General features: G+C 57.3%; 1 protein-coding gene across 1 annotated transcript; it reads left to right on the forward strand.

Annotated features, from left to right (window-relative positions):
- Positions 1-1760: 1760 nt before the first annotated feature.
- Positions 1761-13485, forward strand: LOC137451715 (polymeric immunoglobulin receptor-like). The gene is made up of 7 exons (XM_068159415.1): positions 1761-1797; positions 2741-3082; positions 4576-4905; positions 4987-5316; positions 9423-9630; positions 12092-12204; positions 13139-13485. The coding sequence occupies exons 1-7, from the start codon at positions 1761-1763 to the stop codon at positions 13159-13161; spliced, it is 1383 nt and encodes a 460-aa protein (XP_068015516.1). The 3' UTR covers positions 13162-13485.
- The last annotated feature ends 1434 nt before the right edge of the window (positions 13486-14919 follow it).

Raw genomic sequence — 14919 nt, forward strand, 5'->3', positions numbered from 1 at the left:
TGATCAATGCTGATCAATACCCACAGGGTGGGAGGCAGGAGGATGGGGCCAGGCTTTTCCCAGTGGTGTCCAGGGGCAGGACAAGGGACAAGGAGCACAAGCTGGACCATAGGCAGTTCCATCTACACATGGGGAGGAACTTCTTTAGTTTAAAGGTGCTGGAGCCCTGGAGCAGGCGCTGCAGAGAGGTTGTGGAGAGATTCAAACCCACCTGGACGTGTCCCTGTGTGACCTCCTCTGGGTGACTCTGCCTTGGCAGGGGGGGCTGGACTGGGTGGTCTCCAGAGGAGGTGCTCAAAAGCCACATGGACGTGGTGCTGAGGGGCATGGCTGAGTGGTGGTGGCTGAGCAGCAGGGGTGGGACTGTGAGCTCCAGCCAGACTCGATGATCTCCAAGGTCTCCTCCAGCCTCAAGAGTTCTGTGGCTCTGTGATCCTCTCACATGGGTGGAAAACAAAAGAGGAGAGGAACCTTTCTGAAGGGGATGCTGTGCCAGCTGCTCCACCACAGCCCTGGAACAGGAACAGAGCACTTCTGCTGCCCCATCCCACACTTCTGAGCAGGGAAGAGCTGGGTGGGAGCTGAGTTGGCAGATCAAAGCTGGGGCAGATGCATGTTGTGCCCCCACCCCCAGGGACACAGAAGGCACAGCAAGGGATGGGTGCAAGGCTAAGCCTGTCTCCCACTCCTCTGCAGGAGGGTGGGTAAGGAATGGGCTCCTGTAGGCAGCCAGCTCAGGGTGCTCCTGGCAGGACTCAGCTCTGCACCAGGGCAAGAAGGAATAGGTGGCCCTGCTCTAGATGACTCCAGTGCCTGAAGTGGGCTACAGGAGAGCTAAGGAGGGACTCCTGACAAGGGCTGGGAGTGACAGCATGAGGGACAGTGGCTTTGAGCTGGGAGAGGGGAGACTGAGACTGGAAATTAGGAAGACATTCTTTGCAGTGAGGAGGGGGGAGATGCTGGAGCAGGCTGCCTGGGGGATGCCCTCTGCCCAGGCTGGATGAACAACCTGATCCAGGGGCAGCTGTCCCTGCCCATAGCAGGGGGGTTGGAACTGGCTGATCTTGAAGGTCCCTTCCAAGCCAACCTATTCTGTGACTTTATGCTCCTCAGAGGTTCCTTCCAACCCCCAGCACCCTGGGATCCTGTGACAAAGGCTCCCTAAGGCATCAAGGCTCTGTCACTTCCTTGTTCTTGTTTCCTGCTTGAAGTGATGCCAAACATCCAACAGGCATTAAAATAAAGCACGTGATTTCCACCTCCCCAGGTCTGAAGGGCAGGGGTGGGGGGGAGGGGGGCTGGACAAACCTCTGGCAAAGAATGCTAGTAGAGTCCCTTGAGGATAAGGCCCTGCAGTGATCAACAGCCAGTGCTCAACTGACATGAGGGAGGAATCCCTACCTGAAAGGAGGCTGGAGCCAGGTGGGGTTCAGTCTCTTCTCCCAAGGCAGGCTGAGAGGAAAAGGCCTCAAGTTGCACCAGGGGAGGTGTAGGTTGGACATTAGAAGGAACTTCTTCACTCAAAGGGTTCTCCAAGCCTGGCACAGGCTGCCCAGGGGGGTGGTGGAATCCTTATCCCTGGAGGTGCTGAAAAGAAGCAGAGATGTGGTGCTGAGCACATCAGAGCCACCTGGAGGGGGGTGGGTGGGTGTTTGCCCTGGCAGATCCCAGCCACAACCTTTCTCTCCTGTTTGATAGGCACCAGCAGAACCCAGTAGCCAGGGTGAGGTCTGTGGAGCTTGCTGGCTGTGCAGCTGGCCATGGTGGTTCTCCTCCTCTTAGCAGCTTTGCTGCCAGGTGAGTCCCCAACAAACCAACTCTTCAGCCTCCTACACCTCTGAGAACAGACAAAGCTGAGGCTGAGTCCTCACTTGGACACTAGACCTCTCCAGCTGAGGAAGGGAAGCTGCTCAAAGCTCCCTGCCCACTCCAAGGCTCTGCAGAGAGCTGGCACAGGCATGGCCAAGCTGGGAAGGACCAGGTGATGTCCAGCCCCTACCACCCTATGACTCTCTGCCCACTGCTTGGTGCTGCAGCCACACTCCTGCTGGTGCAGGAGGGAGAGAGTGGCCAGTTGAGGTGGTCTGCAAACGCTGAAGGCTGCTCTTAGGTGTTGGTTGTCAGCTGCTGCCCTCAACAGGGCTGCCAGGGCTGATGGGGGCTTGGGGTGCCAAGGGGGAATGGAACAAAAGAGAAGACTCTGAGGAGATCTTCTTGTGGCCTTCCAGTATCTGAAGGGGGCTCCAAGAAAGCTGGGGAGGGACTTTTGAGGGTGTCAGGGAGGGATAGGACTGGGGGGGATGGAACAAAACTGGAAGTGGGGAGATTCAGGTTGGATGCTAGGAAGAAGTTGTTCCCCAGGAGGGTGGTGAGAGCCTGGCACAGGCTGCTCAGGGAGGTGGTGGAAGCCTCCTGCCTGGAGGTGTTTGCAGCCAGGCTGGAGGTGGCTGTGAGCAACCTGCTGTGGGGTGAGGTGTCCCTGCCCATGGCAGGGGGTTGGAGCTGGCTGAGCCTTGAGGTCCCTTCCAACCCTGAGAGTTCTGTGGTTCCATGATCTGTGCTGTGGCCTCTGCACCAGCAGCTGTCCTCCACTGAAGGAAGGTGACAGATCACATCCAAAGTCAGCTCTGAACTTCCTCAGCCAGCCCTCCCACTGGTGCCACTCACAACCCCAGGTGAGGATCTGGTGGTCTCTGAGCACCCAGCATCATCTCTTTCATCCTTTCTTTCCCCCCCTAAGGAGCAGCCTCAAGCACTTTGTTTGGCCCCAGCTTTTTGACAGGGGAGGTTGGAGGCTCTGTCACCCACCAGTGCTTCTACTCCACCACCCCAGCCAACAGACACGACAGAAAGTACTGGTGTAAGGTGGCAGGAGGTGGAGTCTGCTCCACCATCGTCTCCACAGCCGGCTACACCTCACAGGCGCATCAGGGACGAGTGTCCCTCCAGGACGTCCCCCAGAACGGGACCTTCATGGTGACAATGGCAGAGCTGACAGAGAATGACACAGGGATCTACAGGTGTGGCATTGGCAGCACCAACAGAGGCCTCTTTGTCTACCTGAACCTCACTGTTTCAGCAGGTAGGGTGGTGGCAGGGGGCCAGGGAGCTGCTGGCTCGCAAGGAGCGGCCTGGGGACGCTGGGGCAGCGGCTGGTGGAGCACCAGCACACATCAGCTTTTCCTACCCTGCCAGGGTGGGCAGGGGACTTGAACATCTCCCCCAGGAAGGAAGGCTGAGAGCCCTGGGGCTGCTGAGCCTGGAGAAGAGGAGGCTGAGAGCCCTGGGGCTTGCTGGGGAGCAGCTCCTGGCCAGGAGGGTTCACAGCACTCTGGCAATGTGCTCTTGTGACCAAAGAAGGCCAAGGCTCTCCTGCTGCCCATGAAGAATGCTGTGGCCAGCAAGTTGAGGGAGGGTCTCCTGCACCTCTGCTCTGCCCTGCTGAGACCACACCTGGAGTGTTGTGTCCAGTCCTGGGCTCCCCAGTTCAAGAGGGACAGGGAAATGCTGGAGAGAGCTCAGCAAAGGCTCCAGGGATGCTGAAGGGACTGTGGGACCTCTCTGTGAGGAGGAAAGGCTCAGAGCCCTGGGGCAGTGGAGCCTGGAGAAGAGGAGGCTGAGAGGGGATTTGCTCAAGGTCTATCAACCCCTGAGGGGTGAGGAGCAAGATGAAGGAGCCAGGAGCTTTTCACTGCTGTCCCCTGCTAGGACAAGGCACAAAAGTGGTAAGCTGGAAGCCAGGAGGCTCCATCTGAACAGGAGGAGAAACTCCTTTGCTGTGAGGCTGCTGGAGCCCTGGAGCAGGCTGCCCAGAGAGGTTGTGGAGTCTCCTTCTCTGCAGAGCTTCCAAAACTCACCTGGACACAGCCCTGTGGGACCTGCCCTGGGTGGATCTGCTCTGGCAGGGCAATTGGAGTGGATGAGCTCCAGAGGTCCCTTCCAACCACTCTGTGCTTCTGCCCTGGGCTGTTAACCAGATGTTTACAGGCAGGGGATGTAGAAGGGCCCAGATTTGCTCCAGTCCAATGTTTCTGGCCCTGGCTGGGGGCTGCATGCTGGGCAACCACACAAGGATGTGGGTTGAAAGGATAGGAGCTGAAAGGATAGGATAGGATAGGATGATAGGATAGGATAGGGGCTGGAAGGGACAGGATAGGACAGGATGGGGGCTGGAAGGGACAGGATGGGGGCTGGAAGAAGGGGCAGGATGGGGGCTGGAAGAAGGGGCAGGATGGGGGCTGGAAGAAGGGGCAGGATGGGGGCTGGAAGAAGGGGCAGGATGGGGGCTGGAAGAAGGGGCAGGATGGGGGCTGGAAGGGGCAGGATGGGGGCTGGAAGGGGCAGGATGGGGGCTGGAAGGGAAGGATAGGGCAGGATGGGGGCTGGAAGGGGCAGGATGGGGGCAGGGAGGGGCAGGATGGGGGCAGGGAGGGGCAGGATGGGGGCAGGGAGGGGCAGGATGGGGGCAGGGAGGGGCAGGATGGGGGCTGGAAGGGGCAGGATGGGGGCTGGAAGGGGCAGGATGGGGGCTGGAAGGGGGCAGGAAGGGACCATGTCCATGTTCTCTCCCTACAGATGCTGGTACAGTAGTGACAACTGAGCTTGTGCAAGGACAGCTCCATGGCTCTGTCACGGTCCTGTGCCCAGCTGGGGCCACCCAAAGCAGGGAGAAGAGGCTCTGGTGCAGGGTGGGGAGGGCCAGCTGCCTGCCCATAGCTGACAGCGACGGCTACGTGGCCAAGAGCTACCAAGGCCGAATCTCCATCGCCCCCCAGGAGAGCTCTGGAGCCTTCAAAGTCTTGATAAATGACCTAAAGAAGGAAGACTCTGGGCTGTACAGGTGTGGGACAGGAGGAGTGAGCAGCTGGCACGGCCCACAGCTGGTGGCTCTGCAGGTGACCACAGGTAGGACAGGGAGCTGCAAGGGCTCCTCAGGGACCCGGGTGAGGGTCACGGGATGCTAACCCTGCCCTCTCCAACCTGCAGCCTCCAGCCTTCCCAGGGGGCCAAAGCTCCTCACTGGCACAGTGGGAGGCTCCCTGTCCCTGAAGTGCCACCATGATCCCAAGGGGAGCTACCAGAAGAAGTACCTGTGCAGGTGGAGGGCAGGCAGCTGCTCACTGCTCCTGGACCTGGATGGCTTCGTGGCTGAGTCCTACAGGGGGAGAGTCCAAGCAGCCAGCAGCCAGCAGCAGCCTGGGACCTACACAGTGGTGCTGAGCCAGCTGAGAGAGGAGGATGCAGGATGGTACTGGTGTGGGGCTAGGAGTGGGCACACAGAGCACACATCCCCACTGAAGCTGCTCATCAGGAAGGGTAGGTGGGGGGCTGGCCTGGAACACAGCAAAGCCTTTTGCCTCCTCTGTACTGCTCTTTCCTCTGTACATTCAGTGAATCCTTAAGGCTGCAAAAGGCCTCTGAGGTCCCCAATCTGACCATGAAGCTGCAAAAGACCTCTCTGAGGTCCCCAATCTGACCATGAAGCTGCAAAAGACCTCTCTGAGGTCACCAACCCAACCATGAGGCTGCAAGAGACCTCTCTGAGGTCCCCAAACCAACCATGGGGCTGCAAAAGACCTCTCTGAGGTCCCCAATCCAACCATGAGGCTGCAAAAGACCTCTCTGAGGTCCCCAATCTGACCATGAAGCTGCAAGAGACCTCTCTGAGGTCCCCAATCCAACCATGAGGCTGCAAAAGACCTCTCTGAGGTCCCCAATCCAACCATGGGGCTGCAAAAGACCTCTCTGAGGTCCCCAATCCAACCATGAAGCTGCAAAAGACCTCTCTGAGGTCCCCAATCCAACCAGGAGGCTGCAAAAGACCTCTCTGAGGTCCCCAATCCAACCAGGAGGCTGCAAAAGACCTCTCTGAGGTCCCCAATCCAACCAGGAGGCTGCAAGAGACCTCTCTGAGGTCCCCAATCCAACCATGGGGCTGCAAAAGACCTCTCTGAGGTCCCCAATCCAACCAGGAGGCTGCAAGAGACCTCTCTGAGGTCCCCAATCCAACCAGGAGGCTGCAAAAGACCTCTCTGAGGTCCCCAATCCAACCAGGAGGCTGCAAAAGACCTCTCTGAGGTCCCCAATCCAACCACGGGGCTGCAAAAGACCTCTCTGAGGTCCCCAATCCAACCATGGGGCTGCAAAAGACCTCTCTGAGGTCCCCAATCCAACCATGGGGCTGCAAAAGACCTCTCTGAGGTCCCCAATCCAACCATGGGGCTGCAAAAGGCCTCCCTGAGATCACCAATCCTCAGCCTCTAAGTCCCCAATCCAACCAGGAGGCTGCAAACGACCTCTGAGGTCCCCAATCCGACCAGGAGGCTGCAAAAGGCCTCTCTGAGGTCCCCAATCTGACCAGGAGGCTGCAAAAGACCTCCCTGAGGTCCCCAATCCAACCAGGAGGCTGCAAAAGACCTCCCTGAGGTCCCCAATCCGACCAGGAGGCTGCAAAAGACCTCTCTGAGGTCCCCAATCCAACCAGGAGGCTGCAAATGACCTCTCTGAGGTCCCCAATCCGACCAGGAGGCTGCAAAAGACCTCTCTGAGGTCCCCAATCCAACCAGGAGGCTGCAAAAGACCTCTCTGAGGTCCCCAATCCAACCAGGAGGCTGCAAAAGACCTCTCTGAGGTCCCCAATCCAACCAGGAGGCTGCAAAAGACCTCTCTGAGGTCCCCAATCCAACCAGGAGGCTGCAAAAGACCTCTCTGAGGTCCCCAATCCAACCAGGAGGCTGCAAGAGACCTCTCTGAGGTCCCCAATCCAACCATGGGGCTGCAAAAGACCTCTCTGAGGTCCCCAATCCAACCAGGAGGCTGCAAAAGACCTCTCTGAGGTCCCCAATCCAACCAGGAGGCTGCAAAAGACCTCTCTGAGGTCCCCAATCCAACCAGGAGGCTGCAGAAGACCTCTGAGGTCACCAATCTGACCAGGAGGCTGCAAAAGACCTCTCTGAGGTCCCCAATCCAACCATGAGGCTTCAAAAGACCTCTCTGAGGTCCCCAATCCAACCAGGAGGCTGCAAGAGACCTCTCTGAGGTCCCCAATCCAACCAGGAGGCTGCAAGAGACCTCTCTGAGGTCCCCAATCCAACCATGGGGCTGCAAAAGACCTCTCTGAGGTCCCCAATCCAACCAGGAGGCTGCAAGAGACCTCTCTGAGGTCCCCAATCCAACCAGGAGGCTGCAAAAGACCTCTCTGAGGTCCCCAATCCAACCACGGGGCTGCAAAAGACCTCTCTGAGGTCCCCAATCCAACCATGGGGCTGCAAAAGACCTCTCTGAGGTCCCCAATCCAACCATGGGGCTGCAAAAGACCTCTCTGAGGTCCCCAATCCAACCATGGGGCTGCAAAAGGCCTCCCTGAGATCACCAATCCTCAGCCTCTAAGTCCCCAATCCAACCAGGAGGCTGCAAACGACCTCTGAGGTCCCCAATCCGACCAGGAGGCTGCAAAAGGCCTCTCTGAGGTCCCCAATCTGACCAGGAGGCTGCAAAAGACCTCCCTGAGGTCCCCAATCCAACCAGGAGGCTGCAAAAGACCTCCCTGAGGTCCCCAATCCGACCAGGAGGCTGCAAAAGACCTCTCTGAGGTCCCCAATCCAACCAGGAGGCTGCAAATGACCTCTCTGAGGTCCCCAATCCGACCAGGAGGCTGCAAAAGACCTCTCTGAGGTCCCCAATCCAACCAGGAGGCTGCAAAAGACCTCTCTGAGGTCCCCAATCCAACCAGGAGGCTGCAAGAGACCTCTCTGAGGTCCCCAATCCAACCAGGAGGCTGCAAAAGACCTCTCTGAGGTCCCCAATCCAACCAGGAGGCTGCAAAAGACCTCTCTGAGGTCCCCAATCCAACCAGGAGGCTGCAAAAGACCTCTCTGAGGTCCCCAATCCAACCAGGAGGCTGCAGAAGACCTCTGAGGTCACCAATCTGACCAGGAGGCTGCAAAAGACCTCTCTGAGGTCCCCAATCCAACCATGAGGCTGCAAAAGGCCTCCCTGAGATCACCAATCCTCAGCCTCTCTGAGTCCCCAATCCAACCAGGAGGCTGCAAAAGACCTCTCTGAGGTCCCCAATCCAACCATGGGGCTGCAAAAGACCTTTCTGAGGTCCCAAATCCAACCATGGGGCTGCAGAAGACCTCTCTGAGGTCCCCAATCCAACCAGGAGGCTGCAAAAGACCTCTCTGAGGTCCCCAATCCAACCAGGAGGCTGCAAAAGACCTCTCTGAGGTCCCCAATCCAACCATGAGGCTGCAAGAGACCTCTCTGAGGTCCCCAATCCAACCATGGGGCTGCAAAAGGCCTCTCTGAGGTTCCCAATCCAACCAGGAGGCTGCAAAAGGCCTCTCTGAGGTTCCCAATCCAACCAGGAGGCTGCAAAAGACCTCTCTGAGGTCCCCAATCCAACCAGGAGGCTGCAAGAGACCTCTCTGAGGTCCTCAAACCAACCAGGAGGCTGCAAAAGACCTCTCTGAGTCCCCAATCCAACCATGAGGCTGCAAGAGACCTCTCTGAGGTCCCCAATCCAACCAGGAGGCTGCAAAAGACCTCTCTGAGGTCCCCAATCCAACCAGGAGGCTGCAAAAGACCTCTCTGAGGTCCCAAATCCAACCAGGAGGCTGCAAAAGACCTCTCTGAGGTCCCCAATCCAACCAGGAGGCTGCAAAAGACCTCTCTGAGGTCCCCAATCCAACCATGGGGCTGCAAAAGACCTTTCTGAGGTCCCCAAACCAACCAGGAGGCTGCAAAAGACCTCTGAGGTCCCCAATCCAACCAGGAGGCTGCAAAACACCTCTCTGAGGTCCCCAATCCAACCAGGAGGCTGCAAAAGACCTCTCTGAGGTCCCAAATCCAACCATGGGGCTGCAAGAGACCTCTCTGAGGTCCCCAATCCAACCAGGAGGCTGCAAATGACCTCTCTGAGGTCCCCAACCATCAACCCAACACTGCCACCACCACTGAACCATGCCAGCTGCAGGGGCACAAGGGGAGCAGTGCCTCCTGTGGCCTGGGCACAAACACAGAACCAGAGGTTCACAGAAGGGCTTAGGTTGGAAGGGAGCTCAGAGATCCTCTGCTCCAACCTTCCTCCCCTGAGCAGGGACACCTCCCACTAGCCCAAGGCCCCTTCCAACCTGACCTTGAGCAGCTCCAGGGAGGAGACCTCCACAACCTCCCTGGGCAACCCATCCCAGAGTCTCAGCAGCCTCCTACTGAAGGACTTCTTCCTAAGCTCCCCTCTGATCCTCCTCTGCCTCAGCTGCTCTCTGTAAGGCAAAAGGAAACCAACCTGCTTGGCTTTGCTCATGTGCTGCACCCTGGTTTCTTGCTGCCAGGGTGAGAGGTGGAAGCCTTGGGTTCCTCTCACAGTTTTCCTCTGCAAATGCCTGGGTCCTGAAGCCTCCAAATCATTTCCTCCACAGAAAGCTGCTCCTCCCAGCATCCAGCAGCAGCCACTCCTCTGAGACCCCCCTCAGCAAGTCCAGCCCCCTCCAGCAGCCCCCCAGGGAGGAGCACCACAGGCCTGAGGCAGACAACAGGCAGCAGCACCACCGCCAGCACCAGCCCCCCGCTGCCCACTGCCTCCCCCAGCGCCTCCAGGACCTCCCCAGGCAGGATCTATCACCAGAGGTCAGTTCGGGGCCAGGCTTCTGCTTGCTGCTAGCTCGGACTCATAGAAGGCAGAGGGTTGGAAGGGACCTCCAGAGGTCATCCACTCCAGCCCCCTGCAGGCAGCAGGGACATCTCCCACCAGAGGAGGCTGCTCAGAGCCCCTCCTTGAATGCCTCCAGGGATGGAGCCTCCACCACCTCCCTGCACAGCCCTCACTGTAAAGAGCTTCTTCCTAATGGCCAACCTAAACCTACCCTGCCCTGGTTCAGAGCCCTTCTCCCTCAGCCTGGCACTCCCAGCCCCTGTCCAAAGTCCCTCCCCAGCTCTCCTGTACCCCATTTCAGGTCCTGGAAGGCTGCTCTCAGGTCTCCCTGGAGCCTTCCCTTCTCTAGGATGAGCAACCTCAACTCTCTCAGCCCTAAGGGAGGTTCTCCAGCCCTCTGACCATCTCTGTGGCCTCCTCTAGACCCAGTTCCATGTCCTCCTGAGCACTGAGGGCTCCAGGGCTGGACACCATACTCCAGGGGAGGTCTCACCAGAGCAGAGTGGCAGAATCACCTCTCCCAGTCTGCAGGGCTCTGACCTGTCTGTCCCATCTCCCAGGACCCCCCCGAGGCTGTGTGCAGGTTGCAGAGGAGACATCAGAGAGGCAGAAGAGAAGGTTATCTCCTGTCTGCCTGTGGCAAGGATCTTTGACCTTGCCTTCCAGGCTGCTGGTGCTGGCCATGTCCTGCAGACCAGCTGCCAGAGCCAATAGCTGGGCTGCTGTCTGATTTCCTTGCCCCAGCATGGAGAGAGGCCATGAGGCAACACCAGGCTTGAGCAAGGCTGCTGGTGAATCAGCAGCTGCCACACACTGCACTGCACACCACAGCCAAGCCCCTGCAGGCAGCCAGGGACCAGGGGGGTGCCTGGGGGCTCAGTGCTGTGTAAGGAGCTGGCTCTGGATGAGGTTGGCCCCCCTAAATGAATTTAAGAAGGACATTGAGAGGCTTGAAGGTGTCCAGAGAAGGGCAAGAAAGCTGGGCAGGGGTCTGGAGCACAGCCCTGGGAGGAGAGGCTGAGGGAGCTGGGGTTGCTTAGCCTGGAGAAGAGGAGGCTCAGGGGAGACCTTCTTGCTCTCTCCAACTCCCTGAAGGGAGGTTGTAGACAGTCAGATGTTGGTCTCCTCTCCCAGGCAAGCAGCACCAGAACAAGAGGACACAGTCTCAAGCTGTGCCAGGGGAGGTTTAGGCTGGAGGTGAGGAGAAAGTTCTTCCCAGCAAGAGGAATTGGCCATTGGGATGTGCTGCCCAGGGAGGTGGTGGAGTCTCCATCCCTGGAGGTGTTCAGAAAGGGATTGGATGTGGCACATTTCCCTGTCCCTCTTGAGCTGAGGAGCCCAGACCTGGACACAACACTCCAGGAGTGGTCTCAGCAGGGCAGAGCAGAGGTGCAGGAGACCCTCCCTCAATCTGCTGGCCACAGCATTCTTCATGACCAGCAGGAGAGCCTTGGCCTTCTTTGGTCACAAGGGCACATTGCCAGAGTGCTGTGAACCCTCCTGGCCAGGAGCTGCTTCCCAGCACCTCCAAGGCTTGCCCCAGTTCGAGCAGTTTTCCCTTCACTGCTTCCTGCTACGCAGGATTCAAGCAGCTCCTGCAGCTGCCACCCAGCCATGGCCAGCAGCCAGCACCCAGTGACCTGCATAGCTGGTGCAGGCACATCAGATACTGCTGATGAGAAACCACCAAGGCCACAGATCCAGTCCAGTACCCTGAGCACCTCAGAGCTCACAGCTACCCCCAGGGACTCCCAGCATGAGCAGCAGCATCCTGGCCACCCCCAGGCTCACTCAGGCTGTGACTTCCTCTCACCCAGCCAAACAAGAGAGGAGGGGAGAGCATGCCACCCACGACAGATCCTGCTCTTGTCAGGATTTTGCACCATTCCTGGGGGGGATTTGGGCAGCACTGAGGTCAGTTTGGCAAGGAGGCAGCACACAGGCAGCCTCCAACATCAGGAGAGCTGCACTGATGTGCAGGGAAGGAGCATGAGCCTTGTGCACTTGTGTGGTGAAAACAGCTCCTTCTCCTCTTGGAGGGGCTCAGCCGGCCAGGAGCATGAACCCCACGAGGCAGGGCAGAGGCAGCTGTGGAACTTCCTCACAAATCCAGCTCCAGATCAAATGATTCCACCCCTGCCTGACTCTGTTGGCCATTCTCCTCGGGTTTAGTCAGAGATCACAGAATTGTTTGGGTTGGAAGGGACCTCAGGGACCAGCCAGTTCCAACCCCACACCTCACACCACAGCAGGCTGCTCACAGCCACATCCAGCCTGCCCTTAAACACCTCCAGGGATGAGGCTTCCACCACCCCCCTGGGCAACCTGTGCCAGGCTCTCACCACCCTCTTTGGTGTCAAAACAACCTCCATTCACTTCAGCCACCCTGTGAGCTGACCCAAAACCCAACCCAACCCTGCTGCTTCATCTTTGCAGCTCCTCAGAGGAACCACATCTGCTCCCTGTGCTGTTACCAGCTCTCATTTTACTGGCTCTCATCACCAGCACTTTCCTCATCCTAACCAAAATGAAGCTGCAGAAGGAGAGAGGTAAGTTGGCCAGGCTGGGTTGTGGTTCTGTTTTGCAGCAGCTTTCCTTGTCCCTTCCAAGAGCTGCAGCCTGAGCCCTGGAGATCTCCACCTCTGGAGCAAGCAATCATCCTGCAATACCTTTCCTTGTCCCTTCCAAGAGCTGCAGCCTGAGCCCTGAAGATTTCCATCTCTGGGATCAAGCAATCATTCTGCAATGCCTTTCCCTGTCCCTTCCAAGTGCTGCAGCCTGAGCCCTGGAGATCTCCACCTCTGGGGCAAGCAACCATTCTGCAATACCTTTCTTTGTCTCTTCCAAGTGCTGCAGCCTGCTGAACCTTGGGGATCTCCACCTCTAGGGTCAAGCAACTATCCTGCAATACCTTTCCTTGTCCTTTCCAAGAGCTGCAGCCTGAGCCCTGGAGATCTCCACCTCTGGGGACATGCAACCATTCTTTCCTTGTCCCTTCCAAGAGCTGCAGCCTGAGCCCTGGAGATCTCCACCTCTGGAGCAAGCAATCATCCTGCAATACCTTTCCTTGTCCCTTCCAAGAGCTGCAGCCTGAGCCCTGGAGATCTCCACCTCTGGGGCAAGCAATCATTCTGCAATACCTTTCCTTGCCAGCTCCTAAAGCTGCAGCTTGAGCCCTGGAGATCTCCACCTCTAGGGACATGCAACCATTCTTCAATACCTTTCCTTGTCCCTTCCAAGAGCTGCACCCTGAGCCCTGGAGATCTCCATCTCTAGGTTCAAGCAACCATTCTGCAATACCTTTCTTTGTCTCTTCCAAGTGCTGCAGCCTGCTGAACCCTGGGGATCTCCACCTCTGGGGTCAAGCAACCATTCTGCAGTACCTTTCCTTGTCCCTTCCAAGAGCTGCAGCCTGAGCCCTGGAGATTTCCATCTCTGGGGCCAAGCAACCATTCTGCAATGCCTTTCTTTGTCTCTTCCAAGTGCTGCAGCCTGCTGAGCCCTGAAGATCTCCACCTCTGGGGTCAAGCAACCATCCTGCAACCAGAGCAGCCTGAAAGTGCAACTGCAGCTGCATGGAAGCCACCTCCTGGAGAGGCTGCTTTGGTTTTTCCTGCCTTCAGTCCATTAAAGACACCAAGTTCTCAAGTGCTGCTTTTCCTTTCCCTTCAAACCTCTTCCTCAGAACTGTCCACACCTTCAAACCTGAATCCTTTCAGCCCAAGCCCAAGCCAGAGAGGCTTTGGTTGGTGCAGCAGCCCAAGGCTAGATGTAGATTAGATGCCCTGCTGCAAAGTGGGCTTTGGTCTGAGGAAATAAAAACAATAAAACAAGAGGCAAAGCCAGCTCAAGGTTGTTTGCTGTCTGGAGGTGCCAAAGTGCTTTGGAACCTGGGACTTGGCAGGAGGATGCTTCCTCCTCTGTTAAGGTAAGTAAATATATACATAGGAGACAACAGATTGCTTTCACCAGAAACCTTAAAGGTGAAGACAGTGGTTTGGGTAAAGAAACTCCTCAGCCAGCCTGGACTCTCCTTCCTCAGGATGTACAAAGCAGCTGCAGGACCCCACAGGTGGTTGCTGCCAGGGCTTCCTCTGCCCACAGCCATTCCACCTTCCTTCAAAGCCACACCTTGAGTCCTGGGTCCAGTTCTGGGCTCCTCAGTTTGGGAAAGATGTTGAGGTGCTGGAAGGTGTCCAGAGAAGGGCAACAAAGCTGGGGAGGGGTCTGGAGCACAGCCCTGGGAGGAGAGGCTGAGGGAGCTGGGGTTGCTTAGCCTGGAGAAGAGGAGGCTCAGGGGAGACCTTATTGCTCTCTGCAACTCCCTGAAGAGAGGTTGGGGCTTGGTCTCGTCTCCCAGGCAGCCAGCCCCAGAACAAGAGGACACAGTCTCAAGCTGTGCCAGGGGAGGTTTAGACTGGATGTTAGGAAGAAGTTCTTCATAGAAAGAGAGATTGGCCATTGGGATGTGCTGCCCAGGGAGATGGTGGAGTCTCCATCCCTGGAGGTGTTCAGGAAGAGCCTGGATGAGGCCCTTGGTGCCATGGTTTAGTTGATCAGATGGTGCTGGGTGATAGGTTGGACTTGATGATCTCAAAAGTCTCTTCCAACCTGGTTAATTCTACTCTGTTCTACTCTATTCTGTTCTACTCTTCCTGCACACCCTTCATGAGCTCAGGCTCCTCAGAACACATTTCCATGCACACTGCAGGGTTGAGACAAGGCAAGGAGGAAGCCAACCAGGAGAGGTGCTTGGGAGAGTGGGAGATGTAGGAAAGCCAACACACCAGTGCCTGCTGTGGCTAAGCAGGAGCAACTCTAAGGCCAAGAGCAAAAGGTCATGCTGAGAGCAGGCAGAGCAGCAGCACTGCTGGCAAGGACTCAGCTTCCATGGGGATCAGATTTGGTTGCTTCCTGGGAAAGAGGGAGGCTGATGTCTCAGCTCAAGCTTCCCAGCAGCTTCAGAGAATGGGTTGGGTTGGAAGGGACCTTGAAGCTCAACCAGTTCCAACCCCCTGCCATGGGCAGGGACACCTCCCACCAGCTCAGGTTGCTCAAGGACTCATCCAGCCCTGTGCAAACAGAGCAACAGCCTTCCTTGACCCAAAATCTCCTTCCTGACCTCAAAAGCTGCACATTCACAGACAGGAAGGAGCCCAAAGACCTTTAGCTCCCACACCTGGCTTTTAGATCTGATAACTGTGCTACACATCCCAACTCCAGGTCAGAATCTCCACTCTCAGCCAGAGCAGGAACACCAGGAG

The sequence above is a fragment of the Melanerpes formicivorus genome, unplaced genomic scaffold, assembly GCF_026170545.1.
Source record: "Melanerpes formicivorus ecotype bairdi unplaced genomic scaffold, bMelFor1.0.p_v2 SCAF_46, whole genome shotgun sequence".
Classification (NCBI taxonomy): domain Eukaryota; kingdom Metazoa; phylum Chordata; class Aves; order Piciformes; family Picidae; genus Melanerpes; species Melanerpes formicivorus.